Below are 19,305 nucleotides of genomic sequence, written 5' to 3'. Positions count from 1 at the left end.
GGGATTATTCAGTAACAGTATGGGGCTATTATTCAGTCACTATGTGGTTATGGTGTGGAGGTATTATTCAGTAACAGTATGGGGGTATTATTCAGTCACTATGTGGTTATGGTGTGGTGGTATTATTCAGTAACAGTATGGGAGTATTATTCAGTCACTATGTGGTTATGGTGTGGAGGTATTATTTAGTAACAGTATGGGGGTATTATTCAGTCACTATGTGGTTATGGTGTGGAGGTATTATTCAGTAACAGTATGGTGGTATTATTCAGTAACTATGTGATTATGGTGTGGGGATATTATTCAGTAACAGTATGGGGGTATTATTCAGTCACTATGTGGTTATGGTGTGGTGGTATTATTCAGTAACAGTATGGGGGTATTATTCAGTCACTATGTGGTTATGGTGTGGAGGTATTATTCAGTAATAGTATGGTGGTATTAGTCAGTCACTATGTGGTTATGGTGTGGTGGTATTATTCAGTAACAGTATGGGGGTATTATTCAGTCACTATGTGGTTATGGTGTGGAGGTATTATTCAGTAACAGTATGGGGGTATTATTCAGTCACTATGTGGTTATGGTGTGGAGGTATTATTCAGTAACAGTATGGGGGTATTATTCAGTCACTATGTGGTTATGGTGTGGTGGTATTATTCAGTAACAGTATGGGGGTATTATTCAGTCACTATGTGGTTATGGTGTGGGGGTATTATTCAGTAACAGTATGGGGGTATTATTCAGTCACTATGTGGTTATGGTGTGGTGGTATTATTCAGTAACAGTATGGGGATATTATTCAGTCACTATGTGGTTATGGTGTGGGGGTATTGTTCAGTAACAGTATGGGGGTATTAGTCAGTCACTATGTGGTTATGGTGTGGAGGTATTATTCAGTAACAGTATGGGGATATTAGTCAGTCACTATGTGGTTATGGTGTGGAGGTATTGTTCAGTAACAGTATGGGGGTATTATTCAGTCACTATGTGGTTATGGTGTGGGGGTATTATTCAGTAACAGTATGGGGGTATTATTCAGTCACTATGTGGTTATGGTGTGGCGGTATTATTCAGTAACAGTATGGGGGTATTATTCAGTCACTATGTGGTTATGGTGTGGTGGTATTATTCAGTAACAGTATGGGGGTATTATTCAGTCACTATGTGGTTATGGTGTGGAGGTATTATTCAGTAACAGTATGGGGGTATTATTCAGTCACTATGTGGTTATGGTGTGGAGGTATTATTCAGTAACAGTATGGGGGTATTATTCAGTCACTATGTGGTTATGGTGTGGTGGTATTATTCAGTAACAGTATGGGGGTATTATTCAGTCACTATGTGGTTATGGTGTGGGGGTATTATTCAGTAACAGTATGGGGGTATTATTCAGTCACTATGTGGTTATGGTGTGGTGGTATTATTCAGTAACAGTATGGGGATATTATTCAGTCACTATGTGGTTATGGTGTGGGGGTATTGTTCAGTAACAGTATGGGGGTATTAGTCAGTCACTATGTGGTTATGGTGTGGAGGTATTATTCAGTAACAGTATGGGGATATTAGTCAGTCACTATGTGGTTATGGTGTGGAGGTATTGTTCAGTAACAGTATGGGGGTATTATTCAGTCACTATGTGGTTATGGTGTGGGGGTATTATTCAGTAACAGTATGGGGGTATTATTCAGTCACTATGTGGTTATGGTGTGGCGGTATTATTCAGTAACAGTATGGGGGTATTATTCAGTCACTATGTGGTTATGGTGTGGTGGTATTATTCAGTAACAGTATGGGGGTATTATTCAGTCACTATGTGGTTATGGTGTGGTGGTATTATTCAGTAACAGTATGGGGATATTAGTCAGTCACTATGTGGTTATGGTGTGGAGGTATTATTCAGTAACAGTTTGGTGGTATTATTCAGTCACTATGTGGTTATGGTGTGACGGTATTATTCAGTAACAGTACGGAGGTATTATTCAGTCACTATGTGGTTATGGTGTGGTGGTATTATTCAGTAACAGTATGGTGGTATTATTCAGTCACTATGTGGTTATGGTGTGGAGGTATTATTCAGTAACAGTATGGGGGTATTATTCAGTCACTATGTGGTTATGGTGTGGTGGTATTATTCAGTAACAGTATGGGGTATTATTCAGTCACTATGTGGTTATGGTGTGGTTGTATTATTCAGTAACAGTATGGGGGTATTATTCAGTCACTATGTGGTTATGGTGTGGAGGTATTATTCAGTAACAGTATGGGGTATTATTCAGTCACTATGTGGTTATGGTGTGGTGGTATTATTCAGTAACAGTATGGGGTATTATTCAGTCACTATGTGGTTATGGTGTGGTGGTATTTACGTACCGTACGTATGACTATAATGGTCCCCCCTTTGCCATGACTGGTTGGTTGTGTGGTCAGCACGGGGCTGTGGAGCAGTTTGAGCTCTAGACTGCGAATTATTGTGTTCCTTTTACTTCTGTATTGAGCATTCTCTGCTGACTTGCATTGTGGGAGTTGTAGTATTTATCTGCAGTGGATCAGTCTGCACAGCATTTAGGGGCATTTCTTTCAGCATATGAATGACATACCCCAAGAGGCAGCCAGCTGGATGGTATACGCAGCTCTGGATGAGACTGGAGTCATGATGTAACAGCAGAACTGTGGCTGCAGCTCTTAATGTGACTAGAGAAAAAGACAAAGTGAATCAGAATTGTGACTGCAGGTCTGGATGTGCTAGAGTGTATAAGACATGATGTAAAATCAGAACTGTGACTGCAGCTTTAAATGTAACATGATCAAATATTAGAATTGTGACTGCAGCTTTGTATGTGACTGGAGTATAAGACATGATGCAACTGCAGAATTGTGACTGCAGCTTTGTATGTGACTGGAGTATAAGACATGATGTAACTCAGGATTAGTACAGGATTTCCATGGTCACTGGCGATATATGGAGATGTAATTATTCTTCACAGGACCCAGCAGTCGGAGACCCTGTAAGGTGGCGGGACCCCTCCCCGGGGATGTACAATGAGGATTTTACCACTAGTTCTGCTCCCGGTTATTAGATGCAATGTTGTAATTCGGTCCCTGGGCTCTGAAAGTCACCTCTGCTGAAGAACATGAGCCGCCTCAGACGGCAGCTGTACCTGAGATTGTGTTACACCTTCTCACCGAGCCCTGGCACCACCTGGGGCTGAAATCCCTGCAGCCCCGAGCCAGGAAACATGCGGAGACCTCCCGGGTCATAGAAGGTCCCAGTGTTCATCATCCGGAGCAACGCGGCCCCGATACCTGCAGACAGACAGGTGACCACACAGGGAGGCTCTTAAAGGGGAACCCCGCCAAAATAAAAAAAGAAAAGTCCTTCAGTCGGCAAGTCGTAGAAATTCTATTCAGCCATTTCTAAGCTTTATCTGTTCCCGGGAAAGCTGAGTGACAACTAATAGGACCAACATTGCAAAGTTTTCACCCGGCTTTCCCAGACTTCTGAACGGCTAATCCGCAGATATGACAATCGATGATCTGTTTTTGGTAATAACTAAGGCTCTGTTCACATCTGCGATAGGTTTTCCATTATTTTATTCTATCATGGGAACAAAATAATAAGAAAAACGGAAGCACCGAAACTGTCGCACGATGGGCACGAATGGCACCCAACCGAACCCGCTGACTTTAGTGGGCTCCGTCACGGCGTCTGTTATTTTGTCAGACAAAATATGACGGAATCTGCGACAGAGACTCCTAATGGCGCCTCCAACCCAGAGCCGCACCTATTATAGTCCCAGCTTTCCCAAACTCCTGAATTAGAAATATATGTAAGTAAACATCCCCCACTGCCACATATCACTCATAACACGGCAGATTCACCAATAACCACTGTAATGGCAGCCATATTGTTTGTCACTCAACTTTCCCAGGTGCAGATATTACTTAGAAATGGTTGAATAGAACTTTTTACAATTTGAGACGACTCCAGGACTGATGTTACTGATCAGGGACTGAGAACAGAAGAAATGTGGACCAAACCCAGGCTGGAAAAGTGTTAGGACACGATGAGCCTCAACCTCCATCCGACCTACTTGTTATATAGGACTATATCAGGTCTCCATACATAACTGCTAGGTATACGGATGGTATCGAGTCCATCATAATCGTCCTTGTTCCAGCGCAGGTAGGCGTCAAACCAAACCTGGCGAATCCACAGGTAAGCCATCAGGATCTGATTCCGCTCATCCTAGGAAAGAGCGGAAATGAGAGTCATGGAAACGTTCCAAAAAGTTTCATGTAAAACAACTTAACCCCGCTTGTCATGATGCCTGTGAGTCACATTGTGTCTTCTACTCCAGTCACATTCAAAGCTGCATTCAAAATTCTGCTTGTTCCTGCATGAATTTCACAAGTGGAAGCTTCTTGCCCCCAATGCAAAATCTGTAACAGGACCTCCGCCCACAGACGTCTTTTTATTAGGCAGAAGGGTATTTGGACCCCTCAGGCACCAGAGTTAGTGTGCAGCTTCTTCCTCTGCACCACCTATAGATACGACTCTGACTATACCCCTGAGGAATATCTGCGATCCCATAATGCACTGCCAGGGGTAAATTTTGACTGCAGCTCTGGATGTGACTGGAGTACAAGACATGATGTAATAGTAGAATTATGATTGCAGCTCTGGACATGATGTTATGCAGAACAGCAAAGGATTTACCAAGTTACTAAACATTACATGGAGTGATGATTCAGGCAATGAAGGTTCTTCTTGTGGGACACCACACTTGTCAACAGTCCCGATTTTTATGGGACAGTTCCACAAACCATACAAATAAATTGTTTGTGCTCATTTGCATTAAAAGGGGCATTCCTGATTCATTTTGGATTGGATGGAACAGGGTGGGCCACACATTTCCTGGTATTTGGGATTCATATGTTGGTTTGTATGGGATATATAAGGGATGATATTGGGTACGGGATTAGGGCTATTTCCTGGCAGGCTCAGTCTCGGAGGATGAATGTACCATGTCGATGATCTGTGACAGGGTGACCTGCAGCGTCACATTCATAGCCTTGTCCATGTCTTCTACTGGCCGCAGGGCATTGGAGTAGTTGGCAAATAAGTCGTTCATCAGTTTGTAGGCGAACTTCCCCTGAGCCCCCAGAACTCCTGCAATAAGAGAGAACACTCAGTAAATGAAGGACATCGAACATGGACAGAGGACGCAAAAATCCAGCCAGACGCCCAGCGTGTCCGATATTATTACCATGTCATATGCTGGACACTGGAACCGGCCACCGATTGGCAATCAGCTCCGAAGACCTAGACATTTCTGGACCTCTCAAGCTTCAGTGTGACATGTACAGGGAAAATCCAGCAATAACATCATGGGAGCAAAATGAGAATAACCTGGGGTCACATTGTAACACTGAGAGCAAAGTGAGAATAACCTGGGGTCACTACTGATATTATAACACTGAGAGCAGAGTGGGAATAACCTGGGGTCACCACTATATTATAACACTGTGGAAACAGAGTGAGAATAACCTGGGGTCACCACTCACATTGTAACATTGAGAACAGAGTGAGAATAACATGGGGTCACCACTCAAATTGTAAAACTGAGAGCAGAGTGAGAATAACCTGGGGTCACCACTCACATTGTAATACTGAGAGCAGAGTGAGAATAACCTGGGGTCACCACTCACATTGTAACTCTGAGAACAGTGTGAGAATAACCTGGGGTCACTACTCACATTGTAACACTGAGAACAGAGTGAGAATAACCTGGGGTCACTACTCACATTGTAACACTCAGAACAGAGTGAGAATAACATGGGGTCACCACTCACATTGTAACATTGAGAACAGAGTGAGAATAACCTGGGGTCACCACTCACATTGTAACACTGAGAGCAGAGTGAGAATAACCTGGGGTCACCACTCACATTGTAACACTGAGAGCAGAGTGAGAATAACCTGGGGTCACCACTCACATTGTAACACTGAGAGCAGAGTGAGAATAACCTGGGGTCACCACTCACATTGTAAAATTGAGAATAGAGTGAGAATTACCTGGGGTCACCACTCACATTTTAACATTAAGAACAGAGTGAGAATAACCTGGGGTCACTACTCACATTGTAACACTGAGAAAGTGAGAATAACCTGGGGTCACCACTCACATTGTAACACTGAGAAAGTGAGAATAACCTGGGTTCACTACTGACAATGTAAACACTGAAAACAGACTGAGAATAACCTGGGTTCACCACTCACATTGTAACACTGAGAGCAGAGTGAGAATAACCTGGGGTCACCACTCACATTGTAACACTGAGAGCAGAGTGAGAATAACCTCGGTCACCACTGACATTATAACACTATGGAAACAGAGTGAGAATAACCTGGGTTCACTACTGACATTGTAACACTGAGAATAGAGTGGGAATAACCTGGGGTCACCACTCATATTGTAACACTGAGAACAGAGTGAGAGTAACCTGGGGTCACCACTCATATTGTAACACTGTGGGAACATAATGAGAATAACCTGGGGTCACCACTCACATTATAACACTGTGGGAAGACAGTGAGAATACCCTAGGGTCACCACTCACATTGCAATTAAGAGCAGAGTGAGAATAATCTGAGGTCATTACTGACCTTGTAATACTGTGCTCTTATTGAATTGCAATGTTATTCTCACTCTGTTCCGACAAAGTTACAATATTGCTGGTGACCCTAGGTTATTCTCACTCTGTTCCCAAGGTGTTATAATGCCAGTGGTGACCCCAGGTTATTTACACTTTGTTCTGAAATTGTTTTAGTGTCAATGGTGATCCCAGGTTATTCTTACTCTAATCCTACAAAGTTACAATGTCAGTGTTGACCCGAGGTTATTCTCACTCTGTCTTCACAGTGTTATATTGTTAGTGGTGACACCAGGTTATTCTCACTCTGCTCTCAGTGTTATAATGTTATTGGTGACCCCTCGGTTATTCTCAGTCTGTTCTTACAGTGTTACATTGTGAGAATAGAGTGAGAATAACCTGGCGTCACCACTTACAATATAACACTGTGAAAGCAGAGAGAGAACAACCTGGGGTCACCATTAACAATATAAGACTGTGAGAATAGAGTGAGAATAACCTGGGGTCACCACTAACAATAGAACACTGTGAAAACAGACAATAACCTGGGGTCACTACTAACAATAGAACACTGTGAAAACAGAGAATAACCTGGGGTCACTACTAACAATATAACACTGTGAAAACAGAGAGAGAATAACCTGGGGTCACCACTAACAATAGAACACTAAGAGAATAGAGTGAGAATAATCTGGGGGTCACCACTAACAATATAACACTGTGAACACAGAGTGAGAATAAGCTGGGGTCACCACTAACAATAGAACACTGTGAGAATAGAGTGAGAATAACCAGGGGTCACCACTAACAATAGAACACTGTGAAAACATAGAGAGAATAACCTGGGGTCACCACTAACAATAGAACACTAAGAGAATAGAGTGAGAATAACCTGGGGTCACCACTAACAATATAACACTGTACGTACCGAGTGAGAATAACCTGGGGTCACCACTAACAATATAACTCTGTGAGAACAGAGTGAGAATTACCTGGGGTCACCACTAACAATGTAACACTGTGAGAATAGTGTGAGAATAACCAGGGGTCACCACTAACAATGTAACACTGTGAGAATAGAGTGAGAATAACCTGGGGTCACCACTAACAATATAACACTGTGGGAACCGAGTGAGAATAACCTGGGGTCACCACTAACAATATAACACTGTGAAAACAGAGTGAGAATAACCTGGGGTCACCAATGACATTATAACACGGTGGGAACAGAGTGAGAATAACCTGGGGTCACCACTAACAATATAACACTGTGAGAGCAGAGTGAGAATAACCTGGGGTCATCACTAACAATATAACACTGTGAGAACAGAGTGAGAATAACTTGGGGTCACCAATGACATTATAACACTGTGGGAACAGAATGAGAATAAACTGGGGTCACCACTAACAATATAACACTGTGAGAATAGAGTGAGAATAACCAGGGGTCACCACTAACAATATAACACTGTACGAACAGAGTGAGAATAACCTGGGGTTATCACTAACAATATAACACTGTGAGAACAGAGTGAGAATAACTTAGGGTCACCAATGACATTATAACACTGTGGGAACAGAGTGAGAATAACCTGGGGTCACCACTAACAATATAACACTGTGAAAACAGAATGAGAATAACCTGGGGTCACCACTAACAATATAACACTGTGAGAATAGAGTGAGAATAACCAGGGGTCACCACTAACAATATAACACTGTGCGAACCGATTGAGAATAACCTGGGGTCACCACTAACAATGTAACACTGTGAGAAAAGAGAGAGAATAACCAGGGGTCACCACTAACAATGTAACACTGTGAGAATAGAGTGAGAATAACCTGGGGTCACCACTAACAATATAACACTGTGGGAATAGAGTGAGAATAACCTGGGGTCACCAATGACATTATAACACTGTGGGAACAGAGTGAGAATAACCTGGGGTCACCACTAACAATATAAATCTGTGGGAACAGTGTGAGAATAACCTGGGGTCACCACTAACAATATAACACTGTGAGAACAGAGTGAGAATAACCTGGGGTCATCACTAACAATATAACACTGTGAGAACAGAGTGAGAATAACTTGGGGTCACCAATGACATTATAGCACTGTGGGAACAGAATGAGAATAACCTGGGGTCACCAATGACATTATAACACTGTGGGAACAGAGTGAGAATAACCTGGGGTCACCACTAAAAAATATAACACTGTGGGAACAGAGTGAGAATAACCTGGGGTCACCACTAACAATATAACACTGTGAGAACAGAATGAGAATAACCTGGGGTCACCACTAACAATATAACACTGTGGGAACAGAGTGAGAATAACCTGAGGTCACCAATGACATTATAACACTGTGGGAACAGAATGAGAATAAACTGGGGTCACCAATGACATTATAACACTGTGGGAACAGAATGAGAATAACCTGGGGTCACCACTAACAATATAACACTGTGAGAACAGAGTGAGAATAACCTGGGGTCACCACTAACAATATAACACTGTGAGAATAGAATGAGAATAACCTGGGGTCACCACTAACAATATAACACTGTGAGAAAAGAGAGAGAATAACCTGGGGTCACCACTAACAATATAACTCTGTGAGAACAGAGTGAGAATAACCTGGGGTCACCACTAACAATATAACACTGTGAGAATAGAATGAGAATAACCTGGGGTCACCACTAACAATATAACACTGTGAGAATAGAATGAGAATAACCTGGGGTCACCACTAACAATATAACACTGTGAGAATAGAATGAGAATAACCTGGGGTCACCACTAACAATATAACACTGTGAGAATAGAATGAGAATAACCTGGGGTCACCACTAACAATATAACACTGTGGGAACAGTGTGAGAATAACCTGGGGTCACCACTCACATTATAACACTGTGAGAACAGAGTGAGAATAACCTGGGGTATAACAGTGTATTCCTGACAGGCAATATATTAGGTCATGACTCTGGCATAGTCATGGCAGGCACGGGGGACTTTGTTAGACCATGGCAACCCATTGGCAGCCGGCGATTTTGTTTGCGTCCCGCAAATGGTTGACAGAGGGAACCTCCTCACTCCGTCAAACTACTTAAATGCGTGGTAGATATTGACGCAGCATTTATTGAGTTAAACGGGTGAGATGGGCGGTTTCTCCAATCTCAGCCATTGCAGCGGGAGCCTGGCTATGACTGACAGTGTTTGCGCGGACACCATCAGGGACATGCACGTCACAATGAAGGAAGGGGAGCCTTCCTGTGATGTCACTGTAATAATGCGTTAATACTAAACCCAGTAAATGGCGCAATTTTTGGCACAAATCTACACCTGTTCATAACACGCCCCAGATATAGTTTCGGATGTCCAAAATGCGCTAAACGTGTTCATTTATTTTTATTAAGATAGTGTTAATAAAAGTGGGCCTTTGTGTTTCAATTTCTCACCATGTTCAAGATCTCCGTTTGCTGTCACTGAATAAGAATATTAATTATTTACAATCAGAGGTTCAATACAAAACATGGCGTCCAGCTGCGGTATAAACATAGGACACAGGTTTGCGCCATTTTCAACTAATATTATGTGTGTCTCAACATGCTCAGGCTGTGTGACAGGTGTAAGCGGTTGCCGGTTATTGCGCGCGGCTGTATGGCAGGTGTAAGCGGTTGCCGGTTATTGCGTGCGGCTGTATGGCAGGTGTAAGCGGTTGCCGGTTATTGCGCGCGGCTGTATGGCAGGTGTAAGCGGTAGCCGGTTATTGCGCGCGGCTGTATGGCAGGTGTAAGCGGTTGCCGGTTATTGCGCGCGGCTGTATGGCAGGTGTAAGCGGTTGCCGGTTATTGCGCGCGGCTGTATGGCAGGTGTAAGCGGTCGCCGGTTATTGCGCGCGGCTGTATGGCAGGTGTAAGCGGTTGCCGGTTATTGCGCGCGGCTGTATGGCAGGTGTAAGCGGTTGCCGGTTATTGCGCGTGGCTGTATGGCATGTGTAAGCGGTTGCCGGTTATTGCGCGCGGCTGTATGGCAGGTGTAAGCGGTTGCCGGTTATTGCGCGCGGCTGTATGGCAGGTGTAAGCGGTTGCCGGTTATTGCGTGCGGCTGTATTACAGGTGTAAGCGGTTGCCGGTTATTGCGTGCGGCTGTATGGCAGGTGTAAGCGGTTGCCGGTTATTGCGTGCGGCTGTATGGCAGGTGTAAGCGGTTGCCGGTTATTGCGTGCGGCTGTATGGCAGGTGTAAGCGGTTGCCGGTTATTGCGTGCGGCTGTATGGCAGGTGTAAGCGGTTGCCGGTTATTGCGCGCGGCTGTATGGCAGGTGTAAGCGGTTGCCGGTTATTGCGCGCAGCTGTATGGCAGGTGTAAGCGGTTGCCGGTTATTGCGCGCGGCTGTATGGCAGGTGTAAGCGGTTGCCGGTTATTGCGCGCGGCTGTATGGCAGGTGTAAGCGGTTGCCGGTTATTGCGTGCGGCTGTATGGCAGGTGTAAGCGGTTGCCGGTTATTGCGCGCGGCTGTATGGCAGGTGTAAGCGGTTGCCGGTTATTGCGTGCGGCTGTATGGCAGGTGTAAGCGGTTGCCGGTTATTGCGTGCGGCTGTATGACAGGTGTAAGCGGTTGCCGGTTATTGCGCGCGGCTGTATGGCAGGTGTAAGCGGTTGCCGGTTATTGCGTGCGGCTGTATGGCAGGTGTAAGCGGTTGCCGGTTATTGCGCGCGGCTGTATGGCAGGTGTAAGCGGTTGCCGGTTATTGCGTGCGGCTGTATGGCAGGTGTAAGCGGTTGCCGGTTATTGCGTGCGGCTGTATGACAGGTGTAAGCGGTTGCCGGTTATTGCGCGCGGCTGTATGGCAGGTGTAAGCGGTTGCCGGTTATTGCGCGCGGCTGTATGGCAGGTGTAAGCGGTTGCCGGTTATTGCGCGCGGCTGTATGGCAGGTGTAAGCGGTTGCCGGTTATTGCGCGCGGCTGTATTGTAAGCGGTTGTCGGTTATTGCGCGCGGACCATGCGGCCAGCTTTTATATTGTAGGATTAGAACACATCAGTTATGGAGAATCTACATGTCGGCTCCCATGATCCTCGGCTTTGTTCTAATCACGCTGATTACGATCAATGTCAGAGATGTGAAATCCAATTAAAAAAATTAATTAAGCGAAGAAAAGATAATGATCCGACAGATTAAGGGAACGAGATGAGAGAACATCCGCAAAGTATCCGCACCGGCACTTAAAGGGGTGCTCCTCTTATTATTACAGCTTCCCATTGTAGGAGTTTATCCCTGAGCTGCAGTTATCTGAAATATGTCTGAGCCACTACTTAAAAGGGCAGTCCAGTCTTCTGCAAATAAAGCTTAATCCTCATTATTTTTAAGACCTCTACTTGCTGTCAGTGAATGTCAATATCCATGGTTTATGTACAGAGGTTGACTACTCTTCCTAGTACCTAATACTTCTCGTAGTTGTATCCGTCTGGACAATCCTCTGTGAGCTAAACACAGCAGCAGCACGGATTTCTCTCCTTCAGGGTAAGTTGATGCAGGAGGAGGGGTTGTAGGGGATTGGCTGCAGGAAGAGTGGTTGCAGGGGATTGGCTGCAGGAGGAGGGGTTGCAGGGGATTGGCTGCAGGAGGAGGGGTTGCAGGGGATTGGCTGCAGGAGAAGTGGTTGCAGGGCTTTGGCTGAAGAAGGAGGGGTTGCAGGGGATTGGCTGCAGGAGGAGAAGATGCAGGGCATTGACTGCAGGAGGATTAGCTGGACAGGGATTGGTTGGAAAGGGATTAGCTGCAGGAACAGTGGCTGCAGGAGATCGGCTGCAGGAGGAGTGGTTGCAAGGGATTGACTGCAGGAGTAGTAGATGCAGTGGATTGGCTGCAGGAGGATTAGCTGGACAGGGATTGGCTGCAGTGAGATTGGCTGGATAGGGATTGACTGCACTGGGATTGGTTGGACAGGGATTGGCTGCAGGAGGAGAGGATATTCTCTACATTTATCCAATCAGAAGGTGGAAAATAATGGAGACTTTCAGGGAGCGGCATCACGTGGTCCCAATACTGTGGCCCTCTGATCTGGCGCTCTGCTGTAACTCATCTCCCCTGTGCGCCACATTCCTCTAGGTGTGAATTCACACGTGGCAGATTTATTGCAGACATTTCTACGACGGTCCAGACATCTGAATGGAGCTGACACTGCACTATTCTCGCTGACTGCGCTCACAGCCGCTAATGTAACAGAATTCAGCTGTAGAAATGTATAGAAATGTAACAAAGAATCTGCCATCACCAGCGGAAGGCGGCGTACGTCTTGAAGCCACCGCCAGCTTCCCTGACCCAAAAAAGAAACGCGATTCCCACGATACTTGATTTTTTTCCCAACAAAGATTTTTCACGGAGATAAAGCGTTTTGTTATTTTAACTGCGTAAGTAAAGATTTTCTTTCTCCAGCGTAAATGTGGGCGTGGCTTCTGTGTACCGGCGGAGCTCCGCCTCTGCCCTGATATTACAAGGATAACGTATGCAGATTTCATTAGCGCTGTGTACCGTAGCCTGTAGAAAATAAATGGCGTCTTTACAGTTTGAGGATGAGGAAGACGGACGAAGTAGGGAGGTTGAAGGGGGATTATCGTCAAAACAATACAATTACCGATAATAAAGATTATTATTTCCACGTGCGCTATTCAAATTTCGGAAAAAAATGAAACATATTGTGTAATGTATGACGCTGCTATAGCGCCGAGAACAAGGACACTATTTTAGATTGACACGAATCACCCCCTAAAGCTTTAGCCGCAGCCTCTTGACACTGGGGAGAATCATTGAGAAATGTGTTAATTAAGGCACAAAAGCAGAAAGTGCCGGGGTAAAATAGATACATTGGTGGACGGGGGTAATTATTTAGGGTAACGCACATTGAGTGTCAGGAATGTGACGTGTGAATGCCAAGGCACCTGGTCCCCATGGAAAACGCGTTTTTGACCCACAGGACGTGTAATTTTGCCCCTGTGGGTTTGGAGAGGTACTGTATGTACTTTTTTGGGGGAAGGGGAGCTTTTTCTCATTTAGTTTTTTTCCATTATTTTTAATTTTTTCTTTTCTTAAATTCTACTGTATTTATTAGGTGACCTCATCAGGACATGATTGGTTCAGATCCCGATGATGTCACCAGAGAACGTTACTTACGTGCAGGGCTAGATCGCGGCATTTCAGCAGCATTCCTGTGTCCAGGCGTGATAATCGCCTCTGATTGCAACCGCAAGATCTGGACACTCGATGCAGCAGAAACGCTGCGATCGGCAGGAGAAGGGGGATGGTAAATACTAGATCATCAAAAAGTTCATTTATTTCAGTAATTCAATTCAGAAAGTGTCTCATATATTCTGTAGACTTATCACACACAGAGGGATCTATTTCCAGCCGTTTTTTCTTGTAATGTTGATGATTATGGGAACAGTTACTGAAAACCCAAAATTTAGTGTCTCAGAAAATGAGAATATTGGGTGTTAGTTGCAGATTGGCTGATTAGAGGGTCACACCAGGAGACGACAATCAGCACAAAACACCTGCAAAGGTTTCCTAAGCCTTTACAATGACGGGTCTGCTGCTCAGTATCCGCAGTCCTGTGTCCAGAGGAAAGTCAATTTTGCATTTCATTTGGAAGGTCCCAGAGTCTGGAGGAAGAGTGGAGAGGCGTCAGTCCAAGTGTCCTGCGCTCCAGTGTGAAGTGTCCGCAGTCAGTGATGGTTTGGTTGGCCGTGTCATCTGCTGGTGCTGGTCCCCTGTGTTATATCAAGTCCAGAGTCAGCGCTGCGTCGAGCAGGACATTCCCAGCACTTCATGCTTCCCTCTGCTGACAGCTTTATGGAGACGCGGATTTCGTTTTCCAGCAGGACTCGGCACCTGCCCGCACTGCCAAAAGTACAAATACCTGGTGTAATAACCACAGGATCACTGCGCCTGATTGTCAGCAAACTGATCGCCTCCATGCCACGCCGCATTGGTAATACCTCAGCAGTGCCACAGGCTGATCACCTCCATGCCACGCTGCATTGATAACCCCTCAGCAGTGCCACATGCTGATCGCCTCCATGCCACGCCGCATTAATAACCCCTCAGCAGTGCCACAGGCTGATCGCCTACATGCCATGCCACATTGGTAACACCTCAGCAGTGCCACAGGCTGATCACCTCCATGCCACACCGCATTAATAACCCCTCAGCAGTGCCACAGGCTGATCGCCTACATGCCATGCCGCATTGGTAACACCTCAGCAGTGCCACAGGCTGATCGCCTCCATGCCACACCGCATTAGTAACACCTTAGCAGTGCCACAGGCTGATCTCCTCCATGCCACGCCGCATTGATAACCCCTCAGCAGTGCCACAGGCTGATCGCCTCCATGCCACGCTGCATTGATAACCCCTCAGCAGTGCCACAGTCTGATCCCCTCCATGCCACGCCACATTGATAACCCCTCAGCAGTGCCACAGGCTGATCGCCTACATGCCACGCCGCATTGATAACACCTCAGCAGTCCCAAAGGCTGATCACCTCCATGCCACGCCGCATTAGTAACACCTTAGCAGTGCCACAGGCTGATCGCCTCCATGCCACACCGCATTGATAACACCTCAGCAGTGCCACAGGCTGATCGCCTCCATGCCACGCTGCATTGATAACCCCTCAGCAGTGCCACAGGCTGATCGCCTCCATGCCACGCCGCATTGGTAAAACCTCAGCAGTCCCACAGGCTGGTCACCTCCATGCCACGCCGCATTGATAACAGCTGAGCAGTGCCACAGGATGATCGCTTCCATGCCACGCCGCATTGATCACACCTCAGCAGTGCCACAGGCTGATCGCCTCCATGCCACGCTGCATTGATAACCCCTCAGCAGTGCCCCAGGCTGATCGCTTCCATGCCACGCCGCATTGATAACACCTCAGCAGTGCCACAGGCTGATCGCCTCCATGCCACGCTGCATTGGTAACACTTCAGCAGTGCCACAGGCTGATCGCCTCCATGCCACATTGGTAACACCTCAGCAGTGCCACAGGCTGATCGCCTCCATGCCACGCCGCATTGATAACACCTCAACAGTGCCACAGGCTGATCCCCTCCATGCCACATTGATAACACCTCAGCAGTGCCACAGGCTGATCGCCTCCATGCCACGCCACATTGATAACACTTTAGCAGTGCCACAGGCTGATTGCCTCCATGCCACGCCGCATTGATAACACCTCAGCAGTGCCACAGGCTGATCATTTCCATGCCACGCCGCATTGATAACCCCTCAGCAGTGCCACAGGCTGATCGCCTCCATGCCACGCTGCATTGATAACCCCTCAGCAGTGCCACAGGCTGATCGCCTCCATGCCACGCTGCATTGATAACCCCTCAGACGTGCCACATGCTGATCGCCTACATGCCACGCCGCATTGATAACACCTCAGCAGTCCCAAAGGCTGATCACCTCCATGCCACGCCGCATTAGTAACACCTCAGCAGTGCCACAGGCTGATCGCCTCCATGCCACGCTGCATTGATAACCCCTCAGCAGTGCCACAGGCTGATCGCCTCCATGCCACGCCGCATTGGTAAAACCTCAGCAGTCCCACAGGCTGGTCACCTCCATGCCACGCCGCATTGATAACAGCTGAGCAGTGCCACAGGATGATCGCTTCCATGCCACGCCGCATTGATCACACCTCAGCAGTGCCACAGGCTGATCGCCTCCATGCCACGCTGCATTGATAACCCCTCAGCAGTGCCCCAGGCTGATCGCTTCCATGCCACGCCGCATTGATAACACCTCAGCAGTGCCACAGGCTGATCGCCTCCATGCCACGCTGCATTGGTAACACTTCAGCAGTGCCACAGGCTGATCGCCTCCATGCCACATTGGTAACACCTCAGCAGTGCCACAGGCTGATCGCCTCCATGCCACGCCGCATTGATAACACCTCAACAGTGCCACAGGCTGATCCCCTCCATGCCACATTGATAACACCTCAGCAGTGCCACAGGCTGATCCCCTCCATGCCACATTGATAACACCTCAGCAGTGCCACAGGCTGATCGCCTCCATGCCACGCCACATTGATAACACTTTAGCAGTGCCACAGGCTGATTGCCTCCATGCCACGCCGCATTGATAACACCTCAGCAGTGCCACAGGCTGATCATTTCCATGCCACGCCGCATTGATAACCCCTCAGCAGTGCCACAGGCTGATCGCCTCCATGCCACGCTGCATTGATAACCCCTCAGCAGTGCCACAGGCTGATCGCCTCCATGCCACGCTGCATTGATAACCCCTCAGACGTGCCACATGCTGATCGCCTACATGCCACGCCGCATTGATAACACCTCAGCAGTCCCAAAGGCTGATCACCTCCATGCCACGCCGCATTAGTAACACCTCAGCAGTGCCACAGGCTGATCGCCTCCATGCCACGCTGCATTGATAACCCCTCAGCAGTGCCACAGGCTGATCGCCTCCATGCCACGCCGCATTGGTAAAACCTCAGCAGTCCCACAGGCTGGTCACCTCCATGCCACGCCGCATTGATAACAGCTGAGCAGTGCCACAGGATGATCGCTTCCATGCCACGCCGCATTGATCACACCTCAGCAGTGCCACAGGCTGATCGCCTCCATGCCACGCTGCATTGATAACCCCTCAGCAGTGCCCCAGGCTGATCGCTTCCATGCCACGCCGCATTGATAACACCTCAGCAGTGCCACAGGCTGATCGCCTCCATGCCACGCTGCATTGGTAACACTTCAGCAGTGCCACAGGCTGATCGCCTCCATGCCACATTGGTAACACCTCAGCAGTGCCACAGGCTGATCGCCTCCATGCCACGCCGCATTGATAACACCTCAACAGTGCCACAGGCTGATCCCCTCCATGCCACATTGATAACACCTCAGCAGTGCCACAGGCTGATCGCCTCCATGCCACGCCACATTGATAACACTTTAGCAGTGCCACAGGCTGATTGCCTCCATGCCACGCCGCATTGATAACACCTCAGCAGTGCCACAGGCTGATCATTTCCATGCCACGCCGCATTGATAACCCCTCAGCAGTGCCACAGGCTGATCGCCTCCATGCCACGCTGCATTGATAACCCCTCAGCAGTCCCACAGGCTGATCACCTCCATGCCACGCCGCATTGATAACAGCTCAGCAGTGCCACAGGATGATCGCTTCCATGCCACGCTGCATTGATAACACCTCAGCAGTGCGACAGGCTGATCGCCTCCATGCCACGCTGCATTGATAACCCCTCAGCAGTGCCACAGGCTGATCGCCTCCAAGCCACACTGCATTAATAACCCCTCAGCAGTGCCACAGGCTGATCGCTTCCATGCCACGCCGCAATGAGAACACCTCAGCAGTCCCACAGGCTGATCACCTCCATGCCACGCCGCATTGATAACAGCTCAGCAGGGCCACAGGATGATTGCTTCCATGCCACGCCGCATTGATAACACCTCAGCAGAACCACAGGCTGATCGCTTCCATGCCACTCCGCATTGATAACAGCTCAGCAGTGCCACAGGCTGATCGCCTCCATACCACGCCGCATTGGTAACACCTCAGCAGTGCCACAGGCTGATCACCTCCATGCCACGCCGCATTAGTAACACCTAAGCAGTACCACAGGCTGATCGCCTCCATGCCACACCGCATTAATAACACCTCAGCAGTGCCACAGGCTGATCGCCTCCATGCCACGCCGCATTGATAACACCTCAGCAGTGCCACAGGCTGATCACCTCCATGCCACGCCGCATTGATAACACCCCAGCAGTGCCACAGGCTGATCGCCTTCATGCCACTCTGCATTGATGCAGTAATTCATGCAGAGTCGGAGCCCCGACAAAGTATTGAGGGCAAATACTGAACAGACTTTTCAGTAGGACGATATTTTCATATTAAAAAACATTTTTGAAATTGGGCTTATATAATATTCTCATTTTCTGAGACACTAAAGTTTTTTTATGAACTGTTCCCATAATCATTAACATTAGAAGAAAAAACTGCTGGAAATAGATCCCTCTGTGTGTGATGAATCTATAGAATATATGAGATCCCTCTGTGTGTGATGAATCTATAGAATATACGAGATCCCTCTGTGTGTGATGAGTCTATAGAATATACGAGATCCCTCTGTGTGTGATGAATCTATAGAATATACGAGATCCCTCTGTGTGTGATGAATCTATAGAATATATGAGATCCCTCTGTGTGTGATGAATCTATAGAATATACGAGATCCCTCTGTGTGTGATGAGTCTATAGAATATACGAGATCCCTCTGTGTGTGATGAATCTATAGAATATATGAGATCCCTCTGTGTGTGATGAATCTATAGAATATATGAGATCCCTCTGTGTGTGATGAATCTATAGAATATATGAGATCCCTCTGTGTGTGATGAATCTATAGAATATATGAGATCCCTCTGTGTGTGATGAATCTATAGAATATATGAGATCCCTCTGTGTGTGATGAATCTATAGAATATATGAGATCCCTCTGTGTGTGATGAGTCTATAGAATATACGAGATCCCTCTGTGTGTGATGAGTCTATAGAATATGAGACACTTTGTGAATTTAATTACTGAAAT

At 47.1% G+C, this 19,305-nt stretch overlaps 1 protein-coding gene across 2 annotated transcripts in view; it reads right to left on the bottom strand.

The window, feature by feature from the left end:
* LOC142741957 (neuronal acetylcholine receptor subunit alpha-10-like) overlaps positions 1-19,305 on the bottom strand; it is a 143,579-nt gene that overhangs the window by 69,320 nt on the left and 54,954 nt on the right. For both annotated transcript variants that reach the window (XM_075851280.1, XM_075851281.1), the window contains exons 2-3: positions 5,025-5,170; positions 4,092-4,246 (exon numbers count right to left, since the gene is read on the bottom strand). In XM_075851280.1, coding sequence (XP_075707395.1) covers positions 4,092-4,246; positions 5,025-5,170 — 301 coding nt within the window. The remainder of the gene's footprint in view (positions 1-4,091; positions 4,247-5,024; positions 5,171-19,305) is intronic.

This window comes from Rhinoderma darwinii, chromosome 2 (assembly GCF_050947455.1).
Source record: "Rhinoderma darwinii isolate aRhiDar2 chromosome 2, aRhiDar2.hap1, whole genome shotgun sequence".
Classification (NCBI taxonomy): domain Eukaryota; kingdom Metazoa; phylum Chordata; class Amphibia; order Anura; family Rhinodermatidae; genus Rhinoderma; species Rhinoderma darwinii.
Note: the sequence above shows the minus strand (reverse complement) of the source record. Positions and strands in the feature narration are given on the sequence as shown.